Source organism: Vombatus ursinus, unplaced genomic scaffold, assembly GCF_900497805.2.
Source record: "Vombatus ursinus unplaced genomic scaffold, bare-nosed wombat genome assembly UNPS02012122.1, whole genome shotgun sequence".
In the NCBI taxonomy this organism is placed as follows: domain Eukaryota; kingdom Metazoa; phylum Chordata; class Mammalia; order Diprotodontia; family Vombatidae; genus Vombatus; species Vombatus ursinus.
The window spans coordinates 1,353,802-1,375,275 of record NW_020951900.1 but is presented as its reverse complement, the minus strand read 5'-3'; the positions used below and the strand labels follow the sequence as shown (position 1 = coordinate 1,375,275).

General features: G+C 41.1%; 2 protein-coding genes across 3 annotated transcripts in view; one reads left to right on the top strand and one right to left on the bottom strand.

Annotated features, from left to right (window-relative positions):
- The window catches only part of TCTN1 (tectonic family member 1), a 32,210-nt gene extending 15,394 nt beyond the window's left edge, over positions 1-16,816 (top strand). The window contains exons 4-13 of the mRNA XM_027857362.1: positions 626-713; positions 1,496-1,605; positions 3,795-3,815; positions 6,430-6,567; positions 7,614-7,739; positions 8,108-8,187; positions 9,680-9,820; positions 12,787-12,949; positions 15,157-15,282; positions 15,861-16,816. Coding sequence (XP_027713163.1) covers positions 626-713; positions 1,496-1,605; positions 3,795-3,815; positions 6,430-6,567; positions 7,614-7,739; positions 8,108-8,187; positions 9,680-9,820; positions 12,787-12,949; positions 15,157-15,282; positions 15,861-16,004 — 1,137 coding nt within the window. The 3' untranslated portion in view covers positions 16,005-16,816. The remainder of the gene's footprint in view (positions 1-625; positions 714-1,495; positions 1,606-3,794; positions 3,816-6,429; positions 6,568-7,613; positions 7,740-8,107; positions 8,188-9,679; positions 9,821-12,786; positions 12,950-15,156; positions 15,283-15,860) is intronic.
- Positions 16,817-18,058: 1,242 nt separating this feature from the next.
- HVCN1 (hydrogen voltage gated channel 1) overlaps positions 18,059-21,474 on the bottom strand; it is a 40,678-nt gene continuing 37,262 nt past the window's right edge. For both annotated transcript variants that reach the window (XM_027857363.1, XM_027857364.1), the window contains exons 6-7: positions 19,154-19,266; positions 18,059-19,050 (exon numbers count right to left, since the gene is read on the bottom strand). In XM_027857363.1, coding sequence (XP_027713164.1) covers positions 18,994-19,050; positions 19,154-19,266 — 170 coding nt within the window. In that variant the 3' untranslated portion in view covers positions 18,059-18,993. The remainder of the gene's footprint in view (positions 19,051-19,153; positions 19,267-21,474) is intronic.

Sequence of the window (21,474 nt, the reverse complement as noted above, 5' to 3'; positions counted from 1 at the left end):
GCTGAACAAGTTATGGTCTATGATTGTGATGGAATTCTATTGTGCTTACAAGAAATGATGAGCAGGATGCTTTCAGAAAAAACTTGGGAAGACTTAACGTGAATTGATGTAAAGTGAAGTGAGAAGAACCAGTAGAATAATATACACATTTTCACCAATATTGTAATGACAATCAGCTGTGAAAGGCTTAGTAATAATTGATCAATACAATGATCTGCCACAGATCTGCCAAAGAAAGGACTCATGATGAAAAATGCTATCTTATCTCCGGATAGAGAACAGATGAACTCAAAATGAAGATTGAAACATATTTTTATGATTTTGGGGGGCGGGGAGGGAATGGCTAATGTGGAAATATGTTTTGCATTACTTCATAAGTATGATAAAGTATTATGTTTGGCATTCTCAGTGGATAAGGGAGGAGCTGAAGAGAGGGAGAGAATTCAGAACTAGAACTCAAAATAAAAACAAAGTAGACATTATTTTGCATTTTGGTGAAGAACTTCATTGAATTTTGTTTTGGGAAATTACATTTCATTATTTTAATTGCATTTTCTCTGTTTCTTTAGAAATACCTGATTATTTTTAATAATCATAAACCTTCTTGTTATATATGTTTCTATAGTACAGAGTTCCTGTGCAGACTTCTGATTCATTTCTGAAGCTTCCATGTCCTTTACTCGCTTCTCAATGCTCAGATAACAATCCTGTAGGTAAGTACTCATATGTTCTCTTTCCTATTAAGTCCTATTCTCATTCCCCTTTAAGGTTTGTCATTAGTTTAATGAATCCACTGCTTAAATTTAGAATACCCTTAATTAGGCATCTTAATTAGGATTGGGGACTTCTAAGTCTGAAAGCCTCTTAGAGGTGATCTAATCCAAAGTTCTCCCTAATACTGGGTGTCCCATCTCTAACAAACACCCCTGACAGGTTGTAGTCATCCAGCGTTTGCTTGAAGACTTCCAGGGGGCTCACTACTTGCCTGATGAGGTGGCTCATTTTGTTTTGGATACTTCTGGTTGCTCTAATATCTTTTCTCATGTTGGCCTGAAGTTGGCTTCCCTGTAACTTCTGCTATTTTGTCTTCATTCTGCTCTCTGGAGTAACAGAGCAACCATTCTGATATTCTAAGATGGTCACATTTCCTACCTACATCTTAAACTGGACATGTGGTTCTCCCTCATCCTTGGGGCTCAGTTGCCCACTTCACAGTGCCATGGGCAAGTGGGCTCCTCTCTGCTGGCTGTCTTCCCACAGGCAGCTCACCAGTGTACCCAGTGGACTCATTTCTTGAGTGAAGCTCCTCAGCCATGTGCTATGCCCAGGGAGAAAAATCAGCCTCTGCTGCAGACCATTCATAGCTTCTTTCACAACTTGCTTTGCCCTCTGTTTTCTTTTTCATAGTTGCAACGTGGCATTTCCTTCAGCATCTGCTTTTAGAAATTTCTTTGTTTTGCTTATCTTTTCTTGGTTATTCTGCTGTGATTGCCAGGGTTTCTGATGAACGAGGTCTTTCGATGTAACAGAAGAGTAACTCTGGAGCAGTGTGGCGAAGACAGAGCCCTCAGCATGGGTCAGTACATTCAGCCCAAGATTTTGGCCGTAAGTTCAGTTTGGAAATGCCCCTGCTTACTTAACTTCATGTTCTTCGTATTGGTCATCTTGACATAATGCTGCCTCCTCTCTGATTTCCAGACTCTTAACAGGCTAGTTCAGTAAATGAAAGAAGTGCAAAGCATCTATTGAGCCCTTACTGTGTGCCAAGCACTGTCCTAAAAAACCAGGATACAGACATGAAAGCAGGTCATTTCCCTCTCTTAGCCTTCTAGGGTGGCTGTGAGGATAAAATGAGGCAATATCCAGCTCTTCAAACCTTAAAATGCTGCATGAAAGCTAGCAGCTAATTTTCATTGTTCATTATTATTTTAATGGGGGAGATTACTCAGGCAGAGCTGTAGTCTAGGAATTCCTACAAATGGTGAGGGGAACAATAAAGCAGTTTATTTATTACATTGATCTGATTACAGTCTTCAGAGAAAGAGATGAGTTAAAGTCCATATCACCTTATTTATTATTACTCAGCTCTTGCATTTTAACTGGTTTCTGCTTTCCATCCTCTGAACACCTTGTATAGCTCCACAAGAGTAATCTTTCTGTCATGTTTCATGGTCAAAAATAGTGACTCCTCCAAACTCTAGCCCAGCATTTCTGCACTTCCATAATCAGGCCCTAAGCTACTATTCCAGCCTTTTTCTCACTGTTCTCCAACACCAGTCTCCTACTCTGGCCAGGCTTAGAACATGTTCCTTAGAACATGTTTTGCATCTTCCCACTTCCATGCCATCTTTTGCAGGGGAGCCCTTTCAATTCCCCTCTGCCTTTCTAAATCCTACCCCTCCTTCAAAGCCTGGCTCACACTCTGCCTACATTGTTTATCCAAACACTCCAGAACACTGATTTCTCTTTGTTCTGAACTCATAGCATCATAGAATCTTAAATTTAGAAGATTCCTGGTCATCTTGAGGTCACAGGATAAAGAGATTTAGAGCAGGAAGGGACCTTTGAAGTCATCTAGTTGAGTCCCCTACTCAATTTGCTTATTATCCTTTCCACTTAAAGTATACTTTTACCATATTCTGTCTTGTACTGGTGATTAAATTTTTCATGTGTTTATATCTTAAGGACTGTTAAGGGGTCCCTCAAACTTGTCTTTTTGAGTTGCCATTTTTTCTAGAAACACTGGCCTGAATATGTCAAGGACAACCCCCGCCTCCAGCTGACATCATTTGTTGTTTGCATCCCAAAATGGACTCCCTTTGTGTCCCTGGGAGTCAAGACAGGCGCCAGTCAGTCTGTGCTAGGCTGAGAAATGGCTCGTGCAGCTGGGACCCTGTAGATAAGGAGACCTTCCTCTTCTCTTCGTAGTCTAGTGGTTCTCAAGGGAAAAGAATCCAAGGGGCAACTAAGTGACATAGTGGATAGAGCTCTGGCCTTGGAGTCGGGAGGACCTGAGTTCAAATCTGACCTCAGACAGTTGACATTTATAGCTATGTGACCCTGGGCAAGTCACTTAACCCCACTGCCTAGCCAAAAAAGAAAAAGAAAAGAATGCAGCTTTTGCCAGTCAGTCACTTTGCTCCTCCCCTTTGGGAGGGGTTTTGTCCTTTTCCCACTTTTACTGTACCTTTCCCCCTCCCATGCCATGCCCCTTTGGGTGAAGCTTACTAAATATGCAGACTTCTGTGTGGATGGTGAACTCTTTGGGTTTCTACATGCACGTTCATTTCTCTTCTAATGAACCTGGTTTTCATGTAGGTTTCCTGAAGTTGTGATTGCCTGTTGACATTTCTTATTTACTCACCTTATTCATAAGGGTCTGGAGGGGCAGCAGCCATGTTCTACATAGCTTTTCCCTTTCCCCCAGTCTCTAGTACCTTGCACATAGGAGGTGCTCAGAAAAGACTTGTTAATTGATTGAGAAGAAGTTTAAGTATTCCTCAAAGCTAGCAATGTCCAGTGGGTTGGCCGATGCCCTGCTCTGTTTAAGAATACATTTGCAAACAAAATGGGAAACTAGTTTATTATGAATGTGATAAGAATGTTGACAATATGTTCACATTACAGGAAATGCAGTTATTTTTCTTTTTTCAGAATCTTCAAGAAAATAAACAACTTAGGTATAAGAACAGGTGTTAAAAAGGCAAGAAAAAAAAGAAAAGAAAAAAAGGCAAGAAAAATAATGATTTTCTATGACATACAGATATAACTCTTTCCGTTTCCTTTTTGTCTAGGAACCTAATTCAAGTAAAGAGGTAAGAATCCATGTCTTAGTGGAGAAAAGGCTACTTATGGTAAAACAAAACAACAGCAAAACTTGCTTTTATTATCTTTTAAATAAATATGTTTATGATTAGAAATAGTGCCTTGTTACTAATAGAAAGGATTCAGCTAAAAAGCAATGTAGGTGCAAATAAAGAGTTCCTAGTATACCTTTCCTGTCTTTTCATACCATTTAAACTATTTAAACTGATTTGGTTTTGAAGTTTTACAGTTTCCTCTGTGTTGAAGTTGCAGATAACTTCACTGACAAATGAATGGAATTAGATCCTATATTTTCTGGTTACCTTAGGGGACTTAAATGGTCTCTTGTCAAAGTGATGATTAGCAACCAGAATGCAGTGTGCCCATCGAGGATTTATAAATTGAATTCAGTGAACTACCACATTTTAGGAGGCTATTTAATATTAATCTAACATTTGGTGATTTGTGGGTGAGTGGTAGTCAAGTAAAGGATCTGCCAGGGTTGTACCCTCCCTGCTGTGTCCCTCACTGGTTGTGGAACCTGTCAGAACTAGAAGGGAGGAAAAACGAGTCACCTGTTCCTTCCCTTTCCATTGTGCCTAGTCACCAAGGAAGGGTTATGGTCTTGGGGTACTGTTTGCCAAATACCTATTGGTTTTCATGAGTAATCAAGTTTCTATTCATGCTATTTGTATTTATTAGATCTTAGGATATAAATGTATAAAAAATATATAGACATAGAAATAAGCTAATCTCTTTACTTGAAATAGAAATAGCCTAAAAGCTTAGCTAAGCAGAGCTTTTAGGTGAACCATTTGGAGTTCTACTTATATGATACATGAATGAGAAGTACAGTCACTGGGACTTTGTTCAAAAAAACAACTGCTAGAGATGTTTGAGAGGCAGGACAGCTTATTCAGGGCTTCATCCTATCTTTATCTATTGCTGTGTCTAGAAATCATTAGTAGTCATGGGGACGGAACATCTTGGAGGGCCTGTACCTTTGAGTCATTACAAAAAAAAATCCATATTTGTTAAATTGTTAGTGTTAATTCTATTTTGATGGATTCTAACTTTCGGAATAATGGTCTTTTGGGCCTGGTTCCAGCATATGGAGCTATTCCCTTAGACTCACTGTTCAAGAATCCATAACAACCAGCTTTCCAACTGTTCTGCTGCAACATTGTTCTTACATTCCCCCCAAAGATAATGAAATAGCTTAATCAAGTTCATCTCCTCCATACTAGGCACAGTGTTTTCTCATGAAGATATTTGAATTTAAGGTGCTCTGTTCTTAGCATTTCTGTCAGTCCCTGGCACCCTCTTCCTAAAAAGACTTCTAAAAAGGGATGTCCAGTTTGAGGTTAAAGCTTTCATTCACTGTCACCCAGTACATTTAGGGTCACTAACCTAAACAGGAAGATTTTTATATTCAATGATGAATTGGTAATTAATTTATGAAATTATGAAATAGGGGTGGGCACACCCAGTTCTTTAGGTACTTACCAGGAAAGACTACATTCTGTGGTGGGAAATGGGGCAGCAGTCACACTTTAATTAACCACAGAGGATATGGAGGGGTAAAAAACCCAGAAAGGCAGAGACAAGTGGCAAAAAGTGGTAGAGAGACAGACGGTGGCATGGGGACAGCAAATGGGATAAGGAAGAGGATGTGGAGGAGGAGAAGCAGAGAATGTCACTCAGGTAAGCATGGATGAGAGTTGGGAGCACTCTGTAGCATGGACCGATGGAGATACAAGAGGCCTTGAGGGGCAGGAGTTTGAGGTCTCATTTTATAGGATTTTTGGGGGAAACCAGACCAATTCCTCTTAATTGGGCGACCTTGCAGTTAGTTCACTAACATATCTAAATCAGCTCAAAGTTATCGGTAAAATTTCAAATTCATTATCCTAAATTTATCAGCATCTTTTTGATGTTCCGCTGGTCTGGAGCTGTGGAGGTCTGGATTTTTGTCTGGAATTTACACATCATAGAACCAGAACCTTGACAAGCAGCATCTCTATGGTTTCTACTGATTGGGCACATATTAACAGGATGTGAATTTTAGTTAATGTATGATACAATTTGGAGATTATGCTCCTTTGATCTTTGGGATGGTTTGTACATGTCTTCCAGGTTTCTCTTTGTGATCTTATTTCCTGCTATTGCTATTTTATACTGGCTACCTATAAAACTTGCTTACTATAATGGCTAGAAGAGGGGAGGGTGGTCAGGGGTCTCGAACAAGATACAATTTTAACACAAGTGAGAAGAGCCTGGCTTGACTTTATGATGACCTGAACAAGGAATCCGTACATGATATTACAAGAGTCTCCATCTGTCCTCCAGATCTAGGCACTAGCTAACAGGCACTCCTTTGGGTGTTCTTAGACATGTAAGAGGCACTTATTTTATGCAGATAGAAAACTTTATTAGTTTTGCCCTTTGGTTACTTATGCTATTGAGCCAAAGAGTCTTTAACATTGAACTATAGATGTCATAGGAGATAGAATATATGTTAAAGTCAAACTAACAGGTATTGCAAAGGTTTATAGCTATAGAACTTAGTTGTAGAAGCATGTTTTTGTGAAGTGTGTTGAACAATACATTTATAACACTTTGCAGATTCCTATCACTGTCCGGGCTGTATTTCTGAAATCTCTAAATAAAACAGTGACTCAAAATACCCAGAGTGATGTTCTTTTGCATCCCACTTTTGTCCACATCAATGGTCTGAAAGCCTGCACTAATGTTGTTCTTAAGGTAGGTGCCTGATTTCATTTTTTGGTGAAACTTTATTTATTTAAGGCAGAATCAAGCTGCATGCCTTGGGACAGTCATCGGAAACTCCTCCCCAAGTGTTGTTTTTGCAGTAGACCACATTGTTTCCCGTTTTTGTTCTTCCTCCTGTTGGCATCTAGGAGTCAACTAGCTTATGAAGATAGATTAGTTAATTATGCTTTATCCTGAAGCTACCAAGGAATAAAGGGTGACAGTGACAGTTTGTGCCCAAAGATTGAATTTATCAACTGTTAAAAGGAAACAGGGGTGTGTCCTTTGTGTAACGGCATGGAATGGACACTGGCTGTTGGGTTTGACCTGGGTTTTGTTGCCCCTCTGTGTTGACTCTATTTACATTGTAGTTGTCATTTTTATGTTGTTCTTTGGGTTCTGCTTTCTTCACATGAGGTTGTTTTGCACAGGTCTTCCCTTGTGTTTCTGAATTCTTCATTTTATCATTTCATTACATTTACATGCTATAACTTGTACAACCTTTCCCCAAACATCGGTCACATTTTGTTTCCAGCTTTTAAAATGTTAGACTTGAATGGTAAACATTCAGAGTGTGAATGATGAGATTAGTTATATTCTGCAAATGCCAGTGGGTGCACAAAGTATCCATTTGGGTACCCTCTGGCTCAAGCGCTCATCTTTGTTTATGGTGTAAGGGGCATGCCTCAGACTGTGGTGGGTTTCATGATCTAGATGAGGTTGTAGTGGAGAAATAAATTTCCAAGAAGTGTAGGAACAGAGAAGGATTTGTTCTTTCTGTTTTCTCTAGTATTTTTCAATATGCTAAATGTAGCTGCTAAAATGAGAGACTTAGTTAACTTCCCCAAGGTCACAATAGCTAGCTATGTGGTTATTTTCCCTCTTGGGCCTCACTTTCCCCATCTGTGAAATAAGAAGAGGATTAGATTACATGACCTCCAAGGTCCATCCAGCTCCATGGTTCTGTGAGTATATGCTTTGATTCTAAATGGAAAGTCATGAAAGGGGCCATAAGTTGTGTCTGGTTTTATTTTCAGTTAAAGTACAGCATCACATACACAGAGGCAGGTGAAATCACAAAGGCTGATATCCATTTCCTTCTTGGGACAGTCAGCAGCTCAATGCTTCCACTCCAACAGCAATTTCAGGTTCAATTTCTTCAGGTAATTTTTGTCATTTTAACACAGATGCTTGCCAAGTGATTAAAATCATCATATTTTAAGACTTAAAACCTCAGGTTGTAAGTGCCAACCATAACATGGTTTGTGCCGAACACTGGAGTCATTTGTACTAGAGCTTTATGATGGAATTGTGTTAATTTCTTTTTCTTTTTCTCTTAGGAGCAACACACTGTATAAGCTTGTAATTTAACAGCAAGATGTGTGCCTGCATTAAGTAGTTATATTTGTAGTTGTATGTGGGGGAGGATGTCTTATTGTTTGATATTCTAGACTTTATTAAAGCTCTCAATTTTTTCTGCCTTTTTCTGAATAAAAATAAGAATTTTTCTTTGTTATATTTTGTCTTTCAGCAAAATATTAAGTCATTCCCTCTCAGTGGAAATCCAGGTTATATTCCAGGACTACCATTAATAGCTGGATTTGAGATAGAATATCCTTTTTGGTTGTCTGTTAGGTTTGCCAATATTTGGAGATCATGTTGTCTTGTCTCTGTATATTTTTAAGTCCTTTAGATTATTTAGGGAAATGGGAGCATTTGTTCCCAACTAGGACTTACTGAGACCAGTTCTGCCCCACTTACTGCTGTAGCTGCATATTAAGGGGAAACTTTTGGAGATTGGGGTAAAGTAATATGTGTGTAGAAAATGTTTTAGTAAACGGAAAATTATGACACAAGGTAGAAATGTCTGTGGACGCCAGAGCCTAGGATGACTTTGTATTTGGTTGTGGAACCTGTAGTAAGTGGAAGGAATGTGGGACAAGAGTCAGGCAAACACATGACTCTGCATCTGGCACATCGGGTACACGCTTTCACTGACAAGTGTGCATGGTCTCTGGGCACCGGCTTGTTCTCTTCCCCCAGTACTTGCTGGCTTTCCTGAGTTTCTGGAAGTGCTATTTATTTAATTAAATCTTGAGATTTTGTTCTTGTTCATGCGTTCAGTCATGTCCAGCTCTTTGTTTCTGTCTCTTTGTATCCATATGGGATTTTCTTGGCAAGGATACTGGAGCGGGTTGCCATTTCCTTCTTCAGTGGATTAAGACAAGCAGAGGTTAAGTTACTTGCGCAGGATTACATAGCTAAAGTGTCTGAGGGTGGATTTGAACTCAGGTCTTCCCGACTCCAGGCCCAGTGCTCTATCCACTGAACCATCTAGCTGCCCCAAATCTGGAGATACTAATGTGCATAAGAGATTTATGAACCAATTTAGTGATGATGGAAATCTGCAGCTAACACTGAGTGAAGCCAGTTTCTATCTTATCTCTTCCTCAGCTGATGCTAGTCAATGAAAATAGTCATAATAATGCCTTGAAGAAAGTATTGAAAAAGTCATATGTATCTGCGGAACTTGAGGCACAGGAAAGTGGTATCTTTGTCTTGCCAGAGGCTTCCTGAAAGGCACTATTAAAGGCAGTGAGGACTGGGCCTTAAATATACAAAACATATATAAAATATTTTATGCCCATTATGCCCACGAAGTGCAAGAATGGCAGCCTGGTGGTCTAGAAATCATATCAGATTTAGATACAGGAGACCTGGGTTCAAGTCTGAGCTCTGCTGCTTATTAGCTTTATTTTTATTGCTACCTTTTGGTTTTGTATCACTTACATTTATTTCTTAATATATATACCTCCCTTTTCCTACCCCTTCCTTAGCATAGTTCCAAATTGCTTTCCAGAATGGTTCAACCAATTCACAGCTTGGCTAATAGTCCATTAGTGTGTTCAAAGGGCATATCTCTGTATCTCTATAAACCTCAGTTTCCTCTTCTGTTAAATGTGGATAAGAATTCTCCCATTGTTTAACAAATAGGGTTTTGTGACCCATGAAGAAGCTTTATAAACTGCATAACACTCTACAGATATGAACTATTGGTGTTATATCTTTAGCATTGGTTGTATTTTCTCTTAACCCTGTGAACATCTCAGGTTGTTCAGAGTACTAACAGATATGGACAATTTACCATTTTTCACAGCCCAGCTGAGCAGAACTGCTTATTAGCAGAAGGACTTCGAAAACCAGTAGTTTTTGGTTATAATATGGTGACTGGATGCAAAATAAGGTAAGGGATTAATCTTTTACCATTTTACAATTACGTTTCTGATGATTAGATAATAAAATATTATTACCTTTTTCTGGATACATGAAAAGAACCCTAAAACAAACAGAAAACCCCTTTAACTCTGAACAAGCTCAGTTGGTATGAAATCCATAATGTGGATTCTGGTTTCATCATTACTCAGTCTATCTAGCAGACACCCTGCCCCTCGAGATGGTTCTCCACATCCTATCCACAAGGAAACCTGAGCCTGCCCCAGGGCAGGAGTGAAAACTCACAATCCATTCTCTGTCTCTGACCCCCAACTACACATCTTGACATCTGACCTCCTAACACATTGTCCCTCACCTGTCCTTCCCATCTCCTGGGCTTTCTCTAGACAGAGCTTAAACTTTTTCCACTCGCAATCCCTTCGGCGCTTCTTAAACTGTGAATCGAGACAACAGCAGGAAACAGTAAGTAAATCAATACCACCATGGCTACTGGGAAGTGTGACAGTCACTCACATTGATTAAGCACCCACTGTATGCCAGGCCTTGTGTTTGCCACTGGGGATTGACAGAGACAAGGACGAAACCCTCAAGCAGCTTACATTATATTGGAGAAGACAACAGGCACAAGTCTAAGTGTATACAAAATATACGTAAAATGAACACAGCATAATTTGGGGTGGGGGAGGCACTATTAGAGCTGTGGGGAAGCAAAGGCCTCAGGCAGAAGGAAGTGCTTTGGCAGAGCTTTAAAGGAAAAAGGAAGTAGAGGTGGAAAAGATGGGCTTCTGGGCACGGGGGACAGCTGGTGCAAAGGTATTTCTGTGGGAGAGAGGGCATGCTATGTAATAAATGGCTCAGTGAATGTAGTCTTGTGATTGGGAATAGTAAAGATTAAATTTCAAAAGTAGGTTGTGATTCCAATTGTGAAAGGCTTTAAATGCCTAGCAGAGGAGTGTGTGTTTGCTCTTGGAGGTAATAGGTAGGTACTCCTGTTTGCTGAATAGAAGATCTGTGATTTTTGAAAATCAGCTTTACTGCTGTGGGGAAGATGGATTGGAGTGGGAAGAGATTTGAGGCAAGTCTACCAGTTAGTAGGTAATTATAATAGTCCAGGTGAGAAGAGATGAAGGTGGGAATGAGGATGGAGTTCTGTGAGTAGAAACTTGGGGATGGTTACAAGAAATTGGAGGCAGAAAGGAGTTGACCTGGAATGTTGGGTGTGTAGAATGAGAGAGAAGGATGATTATTCTAAGCTTGTAAACCTGGGGACTGGAAGATTGGCGGTCCCTTTAATAGAACTAGGGAACTAGGAAAATTCAGAAGAGGCATGGGTTTGGGGAGAAAGAGAATGAATTCTGTTGTGGATGTGTTGAGTTTGAGATGCCAGTTCCCAGTGTCCAATAGGCAGTTGGTGATATGGGACTGGAGTTTTGGGGAGAGGCTAGGGATGGATCTAAATGTTTTCTGTAAAGATGACCATTAAAGTCAAGGGAGCTAAGGAAATTCACTGAGTGTAGAGAGAGAAGGAGAGACAGCCTTGTCTTTGGGTCCACACTGTTAGGAGGCTCAGTATGGATGTTTATCCAGGTAGGAAAACCAAGAGAGAACAGCAGCTTGAAAATCAGAGAAGAGAAGAGAGTGTCCAGGTGCCGAACTGATTAGTAGTGCTTCATGCTCCAGAGAGGTCTGGAAGTATGAAGATTGAGGAAATGCCTTTAGATATGGGCATTAAAAAGGTCCTCCATAACTTTGGAGAAAGCAGTACAGTTAAGCTATGAGGCTGGAAGCCAGGCTGCAAAGGATCAAGGAGTGGTTGAGAGGAGAGGAAGTGAAGTCGGTGAGAGGAGACAGCTTTTTCTAGAAGTGTGATTGTGAGAGGGAGGAGAGGTTTAGGATACCTTGAGGAGAGATGGTGCATAGGTTTTTAAGAGAGACTTGGTGAAGTTTGTAGGCAACAAGGAAGGAAATGATGGCTCTGCTCAGAATCCTGTTAGTAGGAGTCAAAGTGGCACTGATGCAGGGTTGTGGTTTGGCCAGGCCTAAGCAGAGATAGGACCAGGGGGCAAGGCATTCAAGAGTAGAGGGCAGTAGAGAAATGAACTGGTTAATTCCAGTGTTGGGATTGGGAAGCTGGAGCAGGCTTGGCCCCTTGGCCCCCACACCTGCAGTGTTCTTCCTCATCTCTGCTTCTGAGCAGACTCTCCACTCCCTCTCCCCCTTGGCTTGTGCCTGTAGTAGTAGTCCCTTCTGCTTTTTGTTTCATCCATGTACAGAGTTGTTTGCATGTTGTCTTCTCCATTGAAATGTGACCTCCTTGAGGGTAGGGACTGGGTTTTTGCCTTTCTTTGTGTACTCAGTGCACATTGTAAGAATTTGTTTAATGTTTGTTGACTGACTGATACTCTAAAATCCCTGTGACCGCTCAGACCAAAACTCCCTTCCTTAGACACCACTTCCTATATGCATTGCCTCCTCCTGTTAGAATGTAATCTCCTTGAGGGTAGGGTCACTTTTGGCACATAGTAGGTGTTTAATAACTTGTTTTTCATCCATTCATCGGAATGAAGTGTCTTGGATGAATTGATAAAATACTAGAGAAAGATACTGCAACGATTTGTAATTCACTTCAGTAAGAATGAGAAAATATTCATTTCCTGCATTTGGGGAAACAAGTGAATTCACAGCAAATCTTTCCCCTGCTCCCAATTTTTTTCTGTTGTTGTTGGTTTTTTTTTTTCTGAATTTCAAACTGTACAATACCCCAGAGAGAACAGCCCTGGCTCTGGCTGCCCGGACACCACTCTGTAATCAGATCTCTGGGATTTGGGGTCTACCTCGAGAAGCACAGTCAGCCGCTCCCATCTGCTGGATCTCCTTTGTAGGGGAAGAGAAGCAGGAGATCAGGAGACGTCAACATGTCTTTGTTAAGAACTGTCAGCTCGTTAATGTTTTGTTTTGTTTTTTTCTTTCTGAAAGATTGACTAAAACTACCAATTGCCAACTAGTTGGGAGAAGACTGAAAAAATTACTGATGGGGGAAAGCTTCCCAGACTATATATCTTCCTTTGGAAATTCAGCAGCCCAGAATTTGCAGGACTGGGTGCCTGTCCATTTTTCCATTTTTGCAGCAAAAGGACAGGTAGAGATAATTCCTAATTGTTGGAGGGTGGTTTTGATTTTTGTTAAGATGTCTTGTGTGGCAGGTGGTGACTTCCTGCCTCACTCACCTGTATAGAAAAGACTTTGGATGGAGCTCTGAAGAAACAGAAACACTGATATATTTGAACAGTTGTCCTACTATTACTCTCCCTCCCTTGAAATTCATGACAGAATGGAGAGGGTTTTAGGGGAGATAGTGTGGTATTCTGAAAGGCACAGTGACCTGGGAATCAGGAAACCTGTTCTGGTTTCTGCCTCTATGACCCTGGGCAAGATCTTCTCCTCCCTGGACCTCATTTTCCTTTTCTGGCAACTGAAGAGGTTGGACTAAACTTCTGAGGCTAATTTCTTCTGTCTCTGGCAGTCTATGATTTTTATAACCTCTAGACTGTTTCAAAGGGATCCAGAGGTCTCTATGGTCAGCATCATGACCTTCCTGCAGTCACAGGATGTAGAATTAGACTGAGCCCAACCCCTTCTCATTTTGCAGATGAGGAAGCTCCAGGTCATACACAAAACAAGTGGCTTTTCTTGTTCACCCCTAGCTCTTTGCCCAGTCTGGGACAGAGTAAGCCCTTACTACATTGTCTCTTGGCTGGCTGACTGATCCTTGGAGTCCTCTGATTCTAAAATCTAGTGTTCTACCCACTATGCCATGCTGTCAGCAACCAATCATATCAGCATCTTTAGGCTATAGATGCAACCCACACTGGGCACTTTTTATCCAAAATCCCCAATGAGTTTCATGGGATTGATAACTGTCTAGCCCCCCTGACTCCCTGTGATGCTTTCCCTGCCCATCCTTCTCCTTGTCTAAGCTGTAAGGAATGTGTGTGGGCCTCTGTCACCTGAGGCAAGTTCATCTCTGCCTAAGAGGCCGATCTTGCTGGTCTCTCGTGCAGTTGTCTCATACAATTCAGTCTATTTACAGCAGAGGGAGAACGTTGCCAGAAGAGCATTTGCTGGCTCAGACTGGAGCTCTCAGCATCCCCCTTGGAGATGGTGTTTGCTCAGGCCACTCTTCTGAGAAACAAGCAGTTTAGTCCTGAATCAGCGTGGCTACTTTGGTCAGTTGGGCAAATAAAAAACGAGGAGGGAAGTGCCCATAGTTCTTGCCCCCATGTCCAGCTGCCCCTTTGCAAGCTTCTGATGATCTGGCAGGTTCAAGGCTTTGCAGCTTTTCTTCCAAGAAGTATGGACCAGAGAACCTGAATCAGGGTGGATGTGTGGACTTTCCCTCCCATTGCTGCAGTAGGCCTTCTTGCTAGCTTGTGTGCTAATAAGCTTCTTAGGCACAAGTTCAACCCCAGGAGTGCCCCTGACCCTAGTGACCTCCAAGGCCCTGCTGTTGGGCACTGAAGGCAGGGGCCAGGGGCTGAAAGGCTTTCAGGTGCCGTAGCTGCTTTGCCAGCCCTTTTCTCTTTCCCTCTCTGAGAGAAGGGAGATCCTGACGATGACAGCTTCTTCCTGAATTCCCACAGAAAAGCTCTTACCATTTTTTCAAGGGAAACGTGTGCCTGCTTTGATCCAAAAATACTTTGGAAATATGTCCAAGGTGATACACACATCACTTATTCTGTGCAGGAGCCTGCCTTTCTGTTGATACTACTGGCGTGGTCTTCACCAGCTCCTTCTGACATTATTGTCCCTAGTACCAAGCCAGAGAGGATTTTTCCCATTTCTAAGCCAGAGCAGCTAAGCTGTAGAAAATCTAAGTGAGTTGCCCTAAATTGCGAAGGAGACTAGTTATTGGTTGAGACACCAAGGTCATCCATTGCATCCCCAGCCATCATTAATTGTCTTGACGCTGGCCTGCCACTGGACTGTAATGACTCTGGAAGAGAGAGTGAGGCTGACCACTTTGTGCAACTCTATCTCACTTAAATTCAATTAATGAATGAATCAAAAGATAAAATAAAAAAAAGTTTAGTATTAGAGTGTAAGGGTATCTAAAAATTAATACCCTAGCTGTTAAGATATTTTTAGCACAAGGAATACTTGAAAGCAGAAATAGTACTTGTTAGACCATTTTATCCAAGCTTTTAGGAAATTCTTATTCTTTTGCTCGGAACATTATTGAAAAGATGAAGTTGTTGTAAAAAAAAAGAAAAACTAAAGTTTGGATTTCGTTCAATATCAGAAATTGATTCCATGGAATAATGGAAGATTGTCGTTTTATTCTCCTAGGAGCCATGTTTGATCCCACTGGTCTATGATATAAGAGTGAAGTGGACTAAGTATGGTTCCTTAATGAATCCACAAGCCAAAATAGTCAATGTTGCAGTGCAAATGATTTCATCCGCATTTTCCAAGGTATGACTAATCTTTGTTTAAAGGTGGTTGCATGACACGTTTCAAAACACAAACATACATATTTGCCGAGATTGGAAAATGTTTCATGTGTATTTATTCCTCCTTGAGCATTCAAAAACAGTTTAGTTCATAATTTTTTTAACCTTTTTTTGGGGGGGGGGAACAGTATTCATTAGTAACAGATTTTATTCACAGTAAAACCTTTAAAAGACTTTAAAAGTAGGTTTTTGTTTTTAATTTTTTTTGAAAATTCATCTAGGAATGCAAATAGGCCTAATGTTTTAGTCATTGAAACTTTGAGAAAAAATACTACCTTTCATCCTGTGTCTCAAAATGCTTTATTGGCTCATTTTATCTATATTTACCCATCAGTGGTTTTATTTTAATAATTTTACTAAGGAAATAAAAATTATATTTCTCATCCAGATTCACATTGTGAGTCAATCAAGTTGGGGTTGGGGGGTAAGGGGTGGGAGTAGAGTCAAGAATAGAATGAAAAGTTTCCCGGTCTCTGCTAACCCTGGCAACTAACACACAGGCTATTCAGGACTTGTGTACCTCTTCCTTTTTCCTCACAGACTGAGTTAGAACATGGAAGGACAGCACAGGTTTCTACTGTGGTTAGTTTCATTGATGTGTCTGCACCAGCGGAAGCCGATTACAAGGCTCAGCCCACCATTGATGCCAAGCTGCCCTCCAATTTCTTCTTTCCATTTGTGTGACGTAAGTAGTTACTAAATTCAGGAAATCCTGGTGCTGCTGTCAAGGATTGTTAGCCCTGAGAATTGTGACTGTTGGGTTGATGATTCCCCATAACTCTGAGAGCCATGCCATTCCTCCATGCCTTTCTGCCTTTGACTTCTCCTAGAACATTCCTTACCTGAGATTTCTCTTGTTGCCTCTCCCTGGGCTTTTCTTGATTTTGGCAAAGGAGGAGGGCCAAGAAGCTCATGGGATTTCCAGTCCTTCAGGGGACCAGAGCTGTGCCTGCTCATCTGATGCAGTTCCTGTCTGTGTCTTCTCACAAATCCTACCAAGAGGAGCTGCCCAACACGGTGTAGGATAGAGAGCTGGAAGACAGAGAGTCAGGAAGACCCAGATTCAAATGCTGGTCTCTGACCCATCCTGGCTGCATGGCCATGGTCCTGTCACTTCACCTCTCAGGATCCCGAGACAGCAAGTGAGGGTTGATTGGCATCAATTGAGGCAGTTTCTTCATTTTGAGTTCCTACAGTGGTGAAATCAGGTTTGGCTAAAACCCTGCAAATATTCCTTGAACACCAATGCAGCATTCAGGGAGGGAGACTTAGCTCTGCCTTGCCCAGACTACATTTGAAGGCTTGTCTTCAGTTTGGGGTACTCACTTTTAGGAAGGATGTTGACAAGCCAGTGCATGAATATCTCATTGAGGCTGGTCAAGACATTGCAGGCCAGGGTGGGGTGGAGTGAGCTGGAAACCATTTTTTTGCTGTTGTTCAGTCATTTCAGTCGTGTCTGACTGTACGTGGCCCCATCTGGGGTTTTCTTGGCAGAGATACGGAAGTGTTTGCCTATTTCCTTCTCTAGCTCATTTTACAGATGAGGAAATAGAGGCAAAGAGGGTGAAGTGACTTGCTCAGAGTATCTGAGGCCAGATTTAAACTGATGAAAATGAATATTTCTGCCTCCAATCCCAGTGCTCTATCCACTATGCCTGAAAACCATGCCATACAATAATTGGTTGAAGGAAGCAGAGACATTTAGGCTGGAGAAAAGAAGACTTAGAGAGGTTGGAGGGGGAGGCACAGATAGCATAGCTGTCTTTAAATATCTGAGGGAATAGGGGCAGCTAGGTGGCGCAGTGGATAGAGCACCAGCCCTGAAGTCAGGAGGACCTGAGTTCAAATCTGGCCTCAGACCAAATACTTGACACTTACAGAAGAGGGGTGTAAATATATACATATACATATATATACACACACACACACACACATACATATATATACATACATATATACATATACATCTCTCTCTCTCTCTCTCTCTCTCTCTCTCTCTCTCTCTGACGGATTGTTTTGTAGATGAGGGATGCAATTTATTCTGGCTCCAGAGAGCAAAGCTAGGAGTGATGGGTGGAAGGTGTAGAGGCAGTTTTGGCTCAGTATAAAGTTACTTTCCTAACAGTCAGGTGTCCACAAATGGAATGTCTCAGAATGTAGTTAGCTCCCCCCCTCAGTGGAGGGCTTTAAGCAAAGCCTGTATGACCAGCTGTCAAAGATGTTTCACAGCTAGGTGCTGGGCCAGGTGACCTCAGAGCTTCTATCTCCCTGGTTTTGCTTCAGAATGAGGCGATAGTCAGGTCAGGGTCCTGCCCAGCCCTGCAACATTTAGCCTTCATATTCAAACAAAGCAAAAGGGGAAGAAAATTGACTCAGGATTGTGGGAAGGAATATATTTAGGACAACCTCTTTGTAGGTTTGTCTTAAATAGAGGCAGCTGGTGGTACCTTGAATAACATGCTGGGCCTGGGCTCATGAGGACTTGAGTTCAGAAGTCTGGCCTAAAATACTTAATAGTTGTATGACCCTGGGCAAGTCATTTAACCTGTTTGGCTCAGTTTCTGCAGCAATAAAATAAAGATAATAATAGTACCTTCCTCCCAGGGTAATAAATGAGGTACTATTTTAAAATTGCTTAGCAGAATGCCATATAAATGCTACTTCTCTTTATTCTTTAAATCCAACCCCTTAATTCACCCTCTGCTTTAACATCAAAATTACTTTAGAAGCAATAGCTGTTCAATTCAGGCTGTCCTTCTTTTTCCTTCCATATGCAAACAAGTGCAAAAATAGTACAATATCATACAAAAATGTTAGAAGTATAACACAAAGGCTAAAGAAAGCTCCTTGCTCGAATATCCCATTAATTGCAGTCTATTCTTCGATCTAATTGCTATGTGCCATCCCAAGCCCAGCCCAGGAACACTCCTGGGATGCTACAGAATGGAGGTGGATTATTAGAGTTCATCACTATTGTGGCAAGAGAATCTAGGGGGAGGGCTCAGGCAAACCAGGCAGCTTCTCATGTACATTATTTGCGTGGTAGTTTCAAAAAATGTCTGACAGAGGCATAAATAATAAATACAATGAGATTCAGACTGCGTTTTGCAGCTGGTTGCTACAGAGGGTTCCTGAGCAACATCCATGGAAAGATCCAAACTTCAGGAGGTCAATGGCAAGTAACAGGACACATGGTCTTTCTGATTAGCTCATGAATAAAATGACCTTCCTGTAATCACCTGGACTGTAAGATAATTTTTTTTTATTACTTTTGTCTTTCAGAATGTCCACAACTAGGGAATCCGGTGCTGAAATATATGTGAAAATATTTTGAAAGCATACATTTGGCAAAATTAAATTTTATACAAACCCATACAGCTCTAGCATTCATTTTCAAACAAGTTTAGAGTTTGGAATATAAGAAAAGGGAGTTTATGAAGCATTTGTTACCAAGGCAACTCTCTTTACATCAAGATAAAAAGACAGCTCTTAGGAGGAACTATGTAACATCTGGACATAATCAGACCTGAGAACAAGTAAAATGAAGGCTTCAGATCATTTCCAGAGATAACCCTGGAGACACCCAGGGTGTTTCACAGACATGTACACAAGGCCAGTCCATCCAACAAGATGTTTCCTCTCCATGTGGTTAGGCAAATGTTGTGTGGTTCAGCTACTGGAGAAGTCCATGATCTCTCAGTAGTTTGGTAAGTCTTTCAATTTCTTGTTCCTGTTTCAAAGACAGAGATCGACTTTACATTGTGAACATCTCTGAGGCTCATAAGTCTAGTTACTGTTGAGACCATTAGTCATCTATCTTACATTTGTCTTACCTTCTCAGTGCAACTAAATTCAAGATGCTGGATTTTCGTGGCCAGTTGATGATTAATCATTTTCAGCCTTGAGAGTTGTCGTTCAGAACGTGTCTTGACTGAAATAATTATGCCTAAAAATAATTCAGAGGGCTAGATTGTGACTTTGGGCATTAACATAATGAGTCCATTATACTTGATTTCCGATTTGCAAAGTACTTTCCATACATCATCTTGTCAGCCCTGTGAGATAGGGCATTTAAAAAATGAACCACCAATTCTGAGAATTTAAGACACATGCCCTTTGTGAGCCAGGGCACAACTCATGGAGCTGAGACATAAACTCAGGGGATGTGATACTCCTGCAATCTCAACACAATTCCACCATCCACACAGACTCACAGATGTGTACTGTAGGCTAACACACAATGTATTTGTTTGGGAGTTTTATTTTCTCCGGTCATTAATCATTAATTAAAGGCATGGAAACTCAGAGAGTCTGGCTTGAACTTTTGAGTTGACCAGAGGAAACTTCTGCAAGAATATGTTTAGTGTCCAGTTTGAATTCATCCCCTGTTTCTTGTAGAGTATGAGAGGTTGTGAAATTATATCATTGATAGATCAGGCAAGCAAGGCCTAAAAGCACATGAACACAGTAGCCCAATGTTTCATCAACCCGAGAATATAAACCACTGGGGGAAAGGACTCCCTATTCCCAACAACTGCTAGTAAATCTGGAGAACTGGTTGGCAGAAAATAAATTTAATCAGATGGCTTACATTGTGTGCCTCAGTAAACTCCAAGTGAGTAAGAGACAAACATAAAAACAGAGATCATAACAAAAGTAGAGAACAGAACAGGGTAGGTAGATCTCACAATTCTGGTGATTGGGAAATTTCACGACCTAACCGGGTAGTAGAGCAGGTCACCAAAGACAAGGTAGACAATTTTGACTGCATACAATTTTAGAAGCTGTTATACAAATGATATCAGTGTAATTTTGGGTAAGACAGGATGCCAGTCAGTGGGGAAGATCTTTGCATTGAACATCTCTAATGAAAGGCTATATCCAAGATGTATAGGGAATCAATGCAAACATATGACTCAACATATTTCACAGGAGATGGTGATCAAAGTATATGACCAAGAAGTTTTCAAAAGAATATAAGTGAGCTAACAACGACCATGTGGAAAAAATGTGCCAAACCATTAATGAAAGAAATGTCAGTTGAAACAACTGAGGTGTCATCTCATGCATCAAACTGACAAAGAGGAGATAAGAGACTGAGATGGCTGTTGGAAGAGCTGTGGGAAGACAGGCACAAACAACATATTATTAGTGGCACTGAATTGGCCCCATTCTTCTGGAAAACAACTTAGAAGAATGCAAAGTTAGAAATTTCATGCTTGACCCAACTCCAGGACAGATATTTTAAGGAGGTCAGAAAGAAAGGTCACCCAACAACAACAAAAGCAGCTAGGTGGTGTAGTGGGAAATGTGCAGGACTTGGAGTCAGAAGAGACCTGAGGTCAAATCCTGCCTCATCCACTTCCTAGCTGTGTGACCTTGGGGCTAGCTACCAAATCTCAGCCTAAAAAAACAACAACAACAAAAACACTACATTCTTTGTTTCAAGTTGCAAAAAGGCAATGGGAGAAGCCATATACCTGTGCTGCCTGAGTATACTACAGGTTGGTGTTTAATTTCAGCTGGGGCCTCAGTACTGCATTGACCAATTCTACTTTTCACAATTGACCCCTGTTATATTCCCCATAGCAGCTGTTCCTCAAGCCCCTGATGCTGACTCTTTCCCTCAGCAGACCTTGTCTCATGCTTCACTGAAATACCTGAGGGCTGCCATGAGCTGCTTTTCTTCCCTGATTCCACGGTTTATGTCACCTCAACATCATTCCCTCATCCCTTCCTTTGCTCCAGTGTCAGAGGAGGTGATCCTTGCCATACCAGCGCCTCTCCTTGTGCCCCTGACTACATCCCCTCCTGTCACCAGGAACTTGATCCTATCATTTCCTCGCCCTAATTTTCAATCTCATAAGCAGGCTCCTTCCTGGCTGTCTATAAACATGCCCATATCTTCCTGTCCCTAAAAAATCTTCACATGACCCCACTGTCCCCTAAAACTGTCATCCTATATTTCTCCTTAATTTCATGGCCAAACTCTTAGAAAAATCTTTCAACACAAGACTTCTATTTTTTCACCTCCATTTCACACTGTTGTAGTTTGGCTTCTGCCCTCACCATTCACTAAAAACTACTCTCTCCAAGGTCATCAGTTATGAGTTATATGCTAAATCTAATGACCTTTTCTTGGTCTTAATCCTTC